This window comes from Gorilla gorilla, chromosome 17 (genome assembly GCF_029281585.2).
Source record: "Gorilla gorilla gorilla isolate KB3781 chromosome 17, NHGRI_mGorGor1-v2.1_pri, whole genome shotgun sequence".
NCBI classification, from domain to species: Eukaryota; Metazoa; Chordata; class Mammalia; order Primates; family Hominidae; genus Gorilla; species Gorilla gorilla.
The window spans coordinates 36600359-36612914 of NC_073241.2; the positions used below are offsets into that span (position 1 = coordinate 36600359).

The 12556-nt window shown below is 41.3% G+C and overlaps 1 protein-coding gene across 4 annotated transcripts in view; it reads left to right on the forward strand.

Annotated features, from left to right (window-relative positions):
- The window catches only part of FAM210A (family with sequence similarity 210 member A), a 65538-nt gene extending 60399 nt beyond the window's left edge, over window positions 1-5139 (forward strand). For all 4 annotated transcript variants that reach the window (XM_031003812.2, XM_055368368.1, XM_063699363.1 and 1 more), the window contains one exon: window positions 4113-5139. In XM_031003812.2, coding sequence (XP_030859672.1) covers window positions 4113-4346 — 234 coding nt within the window. In that variant the 3' untranslated portion in view covers window positions 4347-5139. The remainder of the gene's footprint in view (window positions 1-4112) is intronic.
- Window positions 5140-12556: the final 7417 nt, after the last annotated feature.

The following is a 12556-nucleotide window of genomic DNA, read 5'->3' on the forward strand; positions in this document are numbered from 1 at the left end:
ACAGGGTTTCTCCATGTTGGTCAGGCTGGTCTCAAACTTCTGACCTCAGGTGATCTGCCCGCCCTCGGCCTCTCAAAGTGCTGGGATTACAGATGAGAGCCACTGCAGCCGGCCTGACAGCATCATCTTGATAGCTTCTATGCCTATGGGTGTTTATTTTGGAAGGGAAGACTCACTGTAAATTGTGGAGTTTAGCCATATTAATCTCATTTTCTAAACTGACAAATATTTATGAGGGTCTTTGAAACTTCTACCTAAGGAAGTTGAAAACACAGAAACTAGATGTTTTATTTTACTTCTGTTGTATAAGAATATCTAAGAATTACAGTTTTACAGCATTACTCAAAAGTAGCATTGTTTCATTCTGTCATCCTCATTAGCATCCTCTGAAATCTTGGTAGATTTCCTCTTTTATTATAATTTTGATGAGAGGGCTAACATTTAATTTTTGAGTTTTTCTACATTAAAGTGTATTAAATTTAAAAATTATCAAGTTTCTAATTGTGGTGGGTATAATTTTAACCCGAGTAAGTCAAACTATCATGCTGATGTAAACCTTCCCTAATTTAATTGCTCCTTATCCCACTCCCATAGCATGACAGTTGATAGCACAGTGTGTGCTAGGTGTTAAGTGTTTGTTTTATTTGATTAGGAGCTCCCAGGAATTCAGAATCATGTCTTCTTTCTTGTTTTTTTTTCACTGCACCTGGTATTATGTTTTGTAGGTGAATAAAATGCTCAGCACGTGTTTGTGGAGTTGGGATTGAAAATGAAGCTGTAGGCGTCATGGTAGGGAGATGAGTGCCAGTGGTGTTTCTTCCCCCTCACTATTCCTCTGTGAAGTAGGAGATATGGAGGGGATTCTCCTATGTATTATCTGTAACCCCCCAGTTTCTCAAATAGAGCAACAGACACAGATTTATTGCTTCAACAAGACAAAGTCCCCAAATGAAGTATGGCATGTATGGTCTGGTGGCAGTTGGCTACGGGATGTATTCACTGACTGCCTCATAATCTCTTTGAAATACACCCAGAGTTTTAGTCATCCTCTGCTGTGTGCCAGGTACCATTCTAGGTACTGGGAATAAACGAATCAAAGAAGACAGTGCAAAATACCTGCCTCATAGGGCTGATAGTGTAGTGAGTGGTAGTGGGTTGGGGAGACAAGATAAAGTTAGAAATGCATGCACACACAAAGTATGTGTACGTAGATGACGGTAACTGCTAAGAAAGGAAACCAGGGATGGGGGTATGGATTTGTTTTTCAATGGGAGATGGCACACCTTGCTGAGAAGGTGAGAGAGTTGCTCCTCCAAGAGGGAGGAGCATTCCAAACAGAGAAAATCCGAAAGACAAAGTTCTGAGGCTGCAGGATCCTGGGAGTATTTGAGGGATGCAGGGAAGCTAGTGTGACTGGAATCAGTGAACAGGGCAGAGAATGGCGTGTCATCAGATCAGGACAGCCTTGTTGGCCCTTAAAAGGACTTTGCTTTTACCCTGAGGACATGGAAAGCCACTGGACAATTTTAAGCATCCTGCCTCTGTTCCATCAAAATCACTTTGGCTGCTCTATTAACAGGCCATGGCGGGATCAGGGGAGAAGCCAAGGGACCTGGTGTGAGGTGAGGTGATTACAGTATTTTAGTTGAGAGGCAATAGTGGCCAGAACCCAGGTGGTAGCAGGAAGTAGTTGGATTCTCGATATGTTTTAAAGACGTGGTTGCTGGGGTTTTCTGATGGTTTGGATATAAATTATGGAAAAGAAAGGGGGGTTGAAGCTTTCTTGTAAGTTTTTGACCCGGACAACTGGAAGAATAGAATTGCCATTTTCTGAGATGAGTAAGACTTTGCGAGAAGCAGGTTTGAAGTAGGACAGTCGAAGATCTGAAGGTCAGTTTTGAACATGCAGTCATGTGCCACCCAACAGCATTTCGGTTAACCATGGACTGCAGACAGTGATGGTCCCGTAGGTCCCATGTTTTTATGAATGTCATATTTTTACTGTACCTTTTCTACGTTTAGATAGTTTAGGTATACAAATACTTACTGTGGTCTTATAATTGCCTACTGTATTCGGCACAGTAGTGTGCTGTACAGGTTTGTAGCCTAGGAGCAATAGGCTATACCTTGTGGCCTGAGTGTGCAGAGGGCTACACCATCTAGGTTTGTGTAAGTACACTCTGTGAAGTTTCACACAACAATAAAATCACCTAATGACACATTTCTCAGACCGTATCCCTATTAAGTGACTCACCTGCATTAAGTTTGAGATCTTATTAGATATGCAAATGGAGGTGGTTGTATATACTGGAATTCAGGGGAAAAGTTCAGTCTGGAGATTAAAGTTAAGAATCATCCATGTATAGTTGGCACTAAAGACCAGAGAGTGAGATAGGTAGAGAAAATAAGAGGTCCAGGGATCGATTGTTGTCACACCATGTTCAGAGGTGGGTGAAAGGGGAGGAATTGGCAAAAATGAGAAGCCGCCATGAACTAGAAGGAAGCCCAGCAAGTTGAGGGCCTGGAGCCAAGTGAAGGGAAGGTGAAAGCTGTGTGGGATGGTTCCAGTGGTTCAGGGGCTGGTTCCAAATTGACAACTGGATTTAGTTTTGTAGAGGTCACTGTGACTTTGAAAGCAGTTTTGGTGAAGAGGTATGGGTGAAAGCTTGCTTAACGTGAGTTTAGGAGAGAAATTAGAGATAGAGCAGACAGCTCTTTCAGAGTTTTGTTATACAACACACCTATGCATTTTGTTTTGTTTTGTTTGAGACAGGATCTTGCTGTTTCCCAGGCTGGAGTGCAGTCGTGCAATCACAGCTCCCTGCAGCCTCGAGCTCCTAGACTCGAGCAGTCCTCCTGCATCAGCCTCCCAAGTAGCTGGGACTACAGGCACATGCCACTTACTCCCGGCTAAGTATTTTTCTTTTCTTTTTCTTCTTTCTTTTTCTTTTTGTTTTAAGAGATGGCAGGGTCTCATTATGTTGCCCAGACTAGTCTTCAACTTCTGAGCTCAAGCAGCCCTCCCGCCTGAGCCTCCCAAAGTGCTGGGATTATAGGCGTGAGCCATTGTACCTGCCAACACCTATATTTTTTGTTTTGTTTTGTTTTGAGAGGTAGCTTCACTCTTGTCGCCCAGGCTGGAGCACAATGGTACGATCTCGGTTCGCTGCAACCTCTGCCACCGGGTTCAAGCGATTCTCCTGCCTCAGCTTCTCAAATATCTGGGATTACAGGCACCTGCCACCACGCCCGGCTAATTTTTGTACTTTTATTAGAGACTGGGTTTCACCATGTTGGCCAGGCTGGTCTTGAACTCCTGAACTCAGGTGACCCACCCACCTAAGCCTCCCAAAGTGCTGGGATTACAGGCATGAGCCACTGCACCCAACCTGATTTTTGACTTAGAATATGATGCAGCCTTTTTACTTTTATGGTTCTCTTTGACCAGTCATCCATCTGCTATTTAGTATTGGTCCTAAAAGTTCCAATTAACGTTAAACCTGTGCATGTCTGCAGCAGGTGTGCCATTTTACTACTTTTGGCCTCGTGTAAATTAGTGGCTAGGATTTGAGACTCAGGGTAGATTGTGATGAGAAGGTAGCATAGGTTTAGAAAAGTCAAAGGAAAGGGATTTGGAAGTGAAGCTAACCTAAATCCAGCAGAGAGTGGTTTCATGCTCTGCCTCTCACCATTTGAAGACATTCAGTTCTAGTTTAGCTCCAGATAGAAAGCATTTGGCAGGATGGCAGGGCTTTTAAGGAACAGAAGCATGTGTTCCTCTGTTATTTTTACTGGTACTGAGTCCTCTTTCTGATTTCCAGGTTGACCTGTCCCCCAAGTTTACTAGCATGCGATTAGGGACATCAGTGCTATGATTCTGTTATCTGGGTCAGGATTGTGTAGAGGACAAACATTCATAAAATGAGTTTACAGAAGAAATATCTCTTGTTAGGAGGGAAAACCATATAGGATATTACTACATTAGCTTTGTGAAACAATGAGGCAATTTATTCTGATGGGTTATTACCAAGAATTTTAATTTTAACTTGTTTTTGCTTAAGATGACAGTAATAACCAGGTTTTGATTTGCCTCTGTTTGCTTTTTGCTTAAGATTGCAACACCTGCTCGGTATACCGTGACTTTGGGAGGAACATCTGTCACTGTGAAGTATCTGCGCAGTCATGGCTACATGTCCACGCCGCCACCCGTCAAGGAGTATCTGCAGGACCGGATGGAAGAGACAAAGGAGCTTATCACAGAGAAAATGGAAGAAACAAAAGATAGACTCACTGAAAAGTTACAAGAAACCAAAGAAAAAGTTTCCTTTAAGAAAAAAGTGGAATAAGGTGCCTTATATAGCAGTATAGAAAATTCCTGCACTTTAACCCTTTGGAAACTATGGGCAAAGATACATGTGTCTGATTATTTTTTTGGTTAGTTGCCGAAATATACTAGTTCTCTGAGGGTTAAAGAAGTAAAATACCTTTTTAAAGTTAAATATCACTAGAAAAATCAGTGTTATTACAAGGGAAGAAATGAACCCAGTGTAAGAATTTGCCATCAGTAGCAGTATTAAGCAGTGGTTAATGTCTTAGAAGTCAGACTTCTTTTTCAAGGTCTTCAGAACCACACTTGATTTCTGTTTTGTTGCAGCTGTAATTGACACACACTAGGCAGCTGACTCCTTGAATATCCAGTGTGACCCATAAAATAGGCTGTTAATACCGGATCTTAATTTTTATGTTATTCATTAAGATTTTAACTATATTCAGTACGTAATTTGGAGACAAACTAGCATCATCAAAACTGCCTGTAAATAAGAAGGTGTTTAGTCGTTCTATAAAAACAGAATAGAGCAGTTACCTACCAGTTAAAATATCTTATATGAAGAAAATAGAATAAAGATTCAGTCATGTATGTAAATAAGATGTATTGATTGTACGTAAATGAAAAATGGACCCTTTAAAAATTATTTTTACCTGAAGCTTGTCGTAATTTTTTTAAAGCAAATATATATATGGTGATGGTACTTTTCAAAGTGTGTATTGGTGGTGATCACCTCAAACATAAACCTCTGTTGTGAATCATTTGTGTCCTTTTCAAAATCATTAAACCTTAAATTCATTGTTAAAATCAAATATTTGTCAGCAGTAACTCAAGCTCATGGTTCTCAAGCAGAAAAAGGTTTGGGAGACTAAAATTGGAGTCAGGTTGTCATGGAGACTGCTAACTCCTTGGGGTAGACATGGGCCTTCCCTCAGCAAACCAGTGCAATTTCCCAATGTCTTAGTTTCAGAATTCATGCTGATTTCATTATGGAGTAAAGTTTTAAATTGTGGCTGCTGCTTTTTTGTCTTACATTGAAGGGAAATATCCTTGTTTGAGCATTCTACTTGATTTTTTTTTTTTTTTTTTTTTTGAAATGGAGCCTCCCTCTCTCTCTCCCAGACTGGAGTGCAATGGTACGATCTCGGCTCACTGCATCCTCTGCCTCCCAGGTTCAAGTGATCCTCCCGCCTCAGCTTTCCAAGTAGCTGGGAGTATAAGCGTGTGCCACCACACTCAGCTAATTTTTGTATTTTTAGTGGAGGTGGAGTTTCACCATGTTAGCCAGGCTAGTCTCCAACTCCTGACCTCAGCCTCCCGAGTAGCTGGGACTACAGGCGCCCACTACCACGCCCAGCTAAATTTTTTGTATTTTTAGTAGAGATGGGGTTTCACCGTCTTAACAAAGCCATCATTAAATCATTTGCTTGTAGTGAAATTCAGCCGTTGTCAGCTGTGAGCGTTGCAGGGCTGGTGGGGTGTGTTTGAGTATGTAAGTGTCTGTTTCCTGTGCTCTAACAGTGACTATTTCAGTTCTAACCCTTCAATTGCTAATTGGATGAGGGAATGGCCTCTTAGATTGTCCTTGTTTTGACTTATCTGCTAAGGCAAGAGAATGTCTGGGTTTGCCACACAGTCCCGCAGGGACCCCTGCTCTTTGCCAGGATTTTATACCAAGTACTTAGTTTGGCCAAATTTAGAGAATAGTTTAAAGGGGAAAAAAAGTTTGTATTTGATGAGTCTAATTACTATATTAGAATACTTTTTAAATGAATATGCTGTGATTGGAATCTCTTCTTGGGGGCCGGGGAGAGTGCTGAGAGATGCAGCTGTGTCTCTGCTCTCTGCAGTCTTGGGCAGGCAGCACCGCTGTCTCCTGATACAGAGGGTTGAATGCGCTGCTTCACATTGATGCCACATTTTCAAATCTAAACATGATTAACATGTTTTTTAAGTATTTATCAAATAATTCACATTTTTGCAGGTTTAAGTGCTGTTTTTTAAGATATTAAACATGTTCCTTGTTTCTTTTTAACCACTGGAGACTATGTGAAAATCTTGTGTTATATGGAATTTTTCTAAAACAATTTCCTTTTACTTTTCATGTTGCATATTTTCCAGTGGGGTTAAATTGGAGGTTCTTATTACTAATAATCCTGAAACTAAAATTTGCTTTTCCTGCATAGACATCTTTTGTTAGTCCATTTGAGTTTTGTTGCCATCCAGTTTCATGATCATGTTGTGTTAGTCTAATGGACAATGAGTTACTGCTTGAGTGATACGAAATTCTCCAGTAAAAAATTCTCTGAAGATGTGAGAAGCTCTGTTATATTACTTGGCACCAGGAATGTTACAAAAATGTTGTTGCTAGCATATTGCTAACCTAGTCCTTAAGTTTCAGGGACCCCTGTAATATGTTGAGTTTGGAGTATTAATAGCAGGCTAACAGAATACAGTACCAATATGCCAAGTTAAATAATTGAGAATATATACAGTATAGTTTGCTATGTATAATAGACCTCATTTCATTTACAGTACACCTTACACTTGGGATTAATTCACCTATAACCTCTGTGAACTGCGAGCGCTCGGCAGAAGCAGCCCTGTGTCTTGCATGTCTACATTTATATTTATATTTATATTTATTTTTTTGAGACAGAGTCTCACTCTGTCACCCAGGCTAGAGTGCAGTGGCATGATCATAGCTCACTTGCAGTCTTGAACTCCTGGCTCAAGTGATCCTCCCACCTCAGCCTGCTGAGTAGCTAGGACTACAGGTGCACACCACCATGCCTGGCTAAAGGCATGTCTGCATTTATGCGAGGTGTGTTGACCGGGTGGGGAGGGAGCTAGGACTGAGATTCGCCTATGTAAAATGCACAAAAAGGGTTTGCTAAGCAAATTGATATTTGAAATGAAAGATGGATTAGGTGAGAGACTTATTCAGGAATAAGAGCAAAACCAACCACATCAAAAAATGTATTTCACTGAGACAGCCTTTTGTACATACAACAGGGTGCTGTTTACAGATTTCAAGAAAGGAGAAAAAGAATGCTTATACTGAGATTACCTACCTCCCAGTAGTGAAAATAATAAATTTATCCCTTGAAATATAATCGTGTGTTTATTTGTCACAGAATCTACACTTACTTACAAATGCTTTATGCTCAGGATGAAATGGAGATACTGGCTCTCTTGTTTCAGTGATCTTAGACGATAATTCCAGGAATTTTAAAGATATATATATATATATATATATATTTTTTTTTTTTTGAGACAGAGTCTCGCTCTGTCGCCCAGGCTGGAGTGCAGTGATACAATCTCGGCTCACTGCAAGCTCCACCTCCCAGGTTCACGCCATTCTCCTGCCTCAGCCTCCCGAGTAGCTGGGACTACAGGCACCCGCGACCACGCCCGGCTAATTTTTTGTGTTTTTAGTAGAGATGGTTTCACCGTGTTAGCCAGGATGGTCTCGATCTCCTGACCTCATGATCCACCCACCTCGGCCTCCCAAAGTGCTGAGATTACAGGCGTGAGCCACCGCGCCTGGCCTTAAAGATCTTAATAGTATGAGCAGAAAGGTGTTTGAAGAAAAGAAGGAAATTGTATATTTGACAGATTGAGCTTCTTTCTGTGTTCTTAGTGTTGGGTTTGGGTCATTCAGGATTTCTTAACCAATTCAGACATGAATCAGGCTGCTGTAGAAGATAGTAATTATAATGGAATGGACAGAAGATGATTTTTAGCCAATGAGGCAAAAAAAGTCATCTTTCCTGCTTTTTCTGAAATGATATGTTGAGAAGATGTTTTTGTGAGATACACATTTCTGAATTAAAGGATTCCTTCTGAAAATATAACTTGTTAGGTAATGTGGACATATTTTTTCTGTTGGCCAAAGTTCATTTTTTGAAATGGGGGCCTTCATTTATTTTTTATTTTCAAAATTGAGTTTCTATAAGGCCTAAAATAAAATAGATTAAATGTTACCAAAGTTGTTTGCACCTGTTTAAATATCTTTTTTGCAAGCCACTTACATTTTTTGGTACTGAAAGCTCACTACTCAATTGTCCTTATGAGCATGGAGGTGTCTCAGTGCGTCAGATCATACTGGCCCACATGTCTGAGTGGCACATGTGCACTCAGAGAAGTGGGAGCCTCTTTGCTGCCTGCCTTGGAATTCAACCACCTGAGCCAGAAATCTGTAGAACCAGAGGTGGGGAATTTTACCTATTCATTTTGCAGATGTTAACATTGTTCTCTTTTGGATCATTTGTATGTTATGTAGTATTAAGTTAGTATTAAATGAGATTGCAGAACGTACTGCATCATGTTCCCTGAGGACAATGGGAGTCAAGACCTCATTCTTCCTTTCTGGACTTGAATGGTTTGGGGGACCACACCTCCTTCCCAGAATTCATCTGCAATCATGAATTTTGGCCTGACCTTCTGGTTCTTGAAACATCTTTCCCCTGCATTTGGCGCTTGTAACTTGTCTTTGAGAAATGCTGAGTCAGGCCAATTGATATTTTCCCTCTAGAATTTTTCCTTTGTGACTTTTGTGTCAAGTTTGTTCATTTTAAATAGTCAAAACAAGCTTTTAATTGTCTTGCTTCTTCAGGGTTAGGCTTTGAAAATCAAGCTGTATTCTTCTTTATGCATCGTTGACAGTCACCAACAATAATAATTACAGATCATAATTATCTTGTGGCAATTATGATAAGAATTATTTTCTTAGTAGAAAGAATGCATCCTGATTTCAGAAACCTCCAGGGCAGTGTATAACATGAAGCCTGTTCTTTGTTCCAGTGACTTGATTGGACAGTCATAGTGGAGAGATGCACAGGCCGCCAGAGGCATTCTCAGAGTATCAAGTCTCTACAGATGAAGGGTGCTTGTGGAGAAGCATGTTTCAGTGCGTTTTCTCTGGGACAACATGCCCCATAAGAAAAGTTGAATACAATTAAACACATCCTGCCTGCAGCCAAAGGAGATTTTCACTGTCCTTGAAAGTGAGGATTGAACACAACTCTCTTCCTTCCCTCTCCCTCCCTCTGTCCAGCTTCTCTTTTGGATTTTGAACAATGTAAATGTTAGAAAAACTTTGAAGTGAGAAAGAAAAAGACAAATTTGCCCTGAGCATGTCAGGTACACGTTCTGCTTGACGTTTCTGTGTGGGCCTCCCTGTTGCAGTCTCTAGGGGAGGATAGGCACACTGTCTCCAGAAAGAGGACAGTGAACTTCCAGCTGCATTTGACTGATACTAGGCCATTTTTAGTTCTTAGAGAAACAACATTAAAACCTAAACTTCATCCTTTTTATTTTGATAAAACGAACTTCCCCTCATTTTTTAATCAAATACATGGCAAAGGTCAGCCTTATCCTCTATTTTGATAGTTCCGTAAAGGCTATTCTAAGCATGTGATAAGAAGTGATGGCAATTCTGTATCTTCTGTTATACCAATTAGATGTATAACTCTAAAACCTGTTGATTTTTTTTTTTAATGAACACATGGCATTTTCTCATACACGTGTATTTCAGCCTTACCGTCTGTGCTCCTCTATGGACAAGATTTGTGACTTTATAATGGCTGAAGCATATTTTGACTAGTGTGTATTTTATTCCATTTGAGTCAGTATTTTCTTTGGACACTTAATATGGTGACTTAATTAGTGCAGTTGCTTTGCTTCTCTAAGAATAGTGGCGACTCTGGTTCTCTTACTTATGATAAGGGTGCCAAAAGTCCTCACGTGCTCAGCTGCAGCCTGGAGCTGGAATTACAGGGCTTTGTTGCCATAGTGTTGCATCAACATGCACTTCTTATCCTCTCATTATTCAAGAAGATGCAGGATACAGTGGGTCGCAGTTTGCATTCCTCACTTCTTTTGGTCCCGAAATAAAAGTCTCATATTCCAACAAAAAGTTGAGAATATTATTGAACAAATATGTCCACAAAACCTAATGCAATTTTTGTTGAGAAACATTCATTAATTGCATTTCAAACACATTTTAGATTAATAGTTTTTTGCAACATAAATCAAACCCTACGCCTATAGAACCAATGAATTTGACATTTCATGGGTCACATTAGAACCAGTATTTTTAGTTGAAGAAAGAAATACAAAAGAACTGGATTTAAAATTCGGATCTCAACTTCCAGTTTAGTGCTTTCCTTTGGTGCCAATTATTCAGGTAAGAGGCCAGGCTTTGGGACTTCTGAAATCCCTTGTATTTTTGGAGACAGAAGCTCAAGTCAATTTATTATAAATATTCCTTTCCTTCCTCCTCTGCTGGTGCTTTCATCTTCTTTGCCTTTCAGCTTCTTTTAGATCTCTTTTCATCTTTTTGTCCTTAAAGTGATAGGATGGGACGATAGTCACTTCTGTGACCTCAGTTTCTGACTGCAGGAAGGAAACGTGTATTTATTAAAATTTCTCATGCTCCAGCTTCATTTTCTCCTTCACCTGGGATGGACTATGAGATGGGAGACTTATGTGAGCCAGTTCAGTGATGTCTGTCACTTTCTGGGTGGGCTTGGTGTTGGCAAAGCCATTAGGTAGCTATTTCCATATATAAATTACATGTATATATATTTTGTGGTTTTTTTTGTTTTGTTTTGTTTTTTTGAGATGGAGTCTTGCTCTGTCGCCCAGGCTGGAGTGTAGTGGTGCGATCTCAGCTCACTGCAACCTCTGCCTTCCAGGTTCAAGCAGTTCTCTGCCTCAACCTCCCAAGTAGCTGGGATTACAGGTGCCTGCCATCGTGCCTGGCTAATTTTTGTATTTTTAGTAAAGATGGGGTTTCACCATCTTGGCCAGGCTGGTCTTGAACTCCTGACCTCGTGATCCACCCGCCTCAGCCTCCCAAAGTGCTGGGATTACAGGTGTGAGCCACTGCACCCAGCCCCTTTCTTTTTTTTTAAAAATTATTTATTTTTTTAGAGACAGGGTCTGGCTCTCTTGCCCAGGCTGGAGCACAGTGGCAGGATAGTAACTCACTGCAACCTCAAATTCCTGGGATCAAACAGTCCTCCCACCCCAGCCTCCCAAGTAGCTAGGATTACAGGTGCACACCACCAAGCCCAGCTAATTTGTTTTGTTGTTTGTTTCTTTGCCCGTTTTTTGTAGAGCCGGGGGGGTCTCACTATGTTGCCCAGGCTGGTCTTGAACTCCTGGCCTCAAGCAGTCCTCCCACCTTGGCCTCCCTAAGATTACAGGTGTGAACCCCTGTGTTCGGCCACTATTTTGAAACATCCAAATCCGTACTAGAAGGCAAGTAATGGCAACAGTTATTAAATCTAGTTTCTTTGCGTCTAAGCTTAAATATTTCACACATCCAAGGAGGATTTGACCTCAGGAAATTCCCCATTGCCCCGTTGGTACAAACTGAGTTTGCTGTTTCTTGCTTTGCTGCTGTGAGGAGGGTCAGACAGTGGTCATAGCTTCTGGTCCTGTACTTGTGGCATACTTGGAGCCAGCTCAGATTGGAATTTTCCGTTTAATTGCTGCCAATCACTGGAACATCTGAAGTGATCAGAAGCTGCCATTTGTGGAAAATTTTAGTGTTGAGTAGTTCAGATTAAGAACTGTTAGTTTTCACCAAAATATAGAGGTTGGCCTCTGAATTCCATGAAAATTACCAACCTTAAAACAAAACCTGTACTGTATTATATGCTTAAAAATGTGGTAACAGGGTAGCTCTCATGTTAAGTATTTTTACCACAATAAAATGCAAATCAAACAAAAACCCTGGCCCCTCATACACTGTGTGGGCAGTTCTGCACTGCAGTGCCTGCTACACAGCCAGTCTGTGCCCTCCGCAGTGTCTGTGACCGGTGTTTGGTGTCTCATGCACCTGATGGGCTTAGAATTGCTGTGTGGCATTTGCCTTTGTCACTCATGGTGGTTAAACAGCAAGTGTGGTGAGAACCCTGTAGAAGCAGTGGCCCCTCCATCAGGCTGCTGAGAACCCAGCAGGTTGAGGCACCCTGCCTCTCCCATCTCCGGTTCTCCTTGGCTGGAACCCTCGCAGAGGGAGACCAGCAGATGGTGAAAGAAGTATCAGAGCGAGAGGCAGGAGGAAAGTGTTCTGGGGTTTACAGTGGCATTGTCAGTAAGGCACAAGGCTAAGTGCTTGCACATATCATTCCTGAAGGAGGTGGGTCGGCCAGTGTCAGCAGAGGGACGCAGAAGGAGAAGGCCCGTCAACAGGAGAGGCTGCCCGAGGACCCT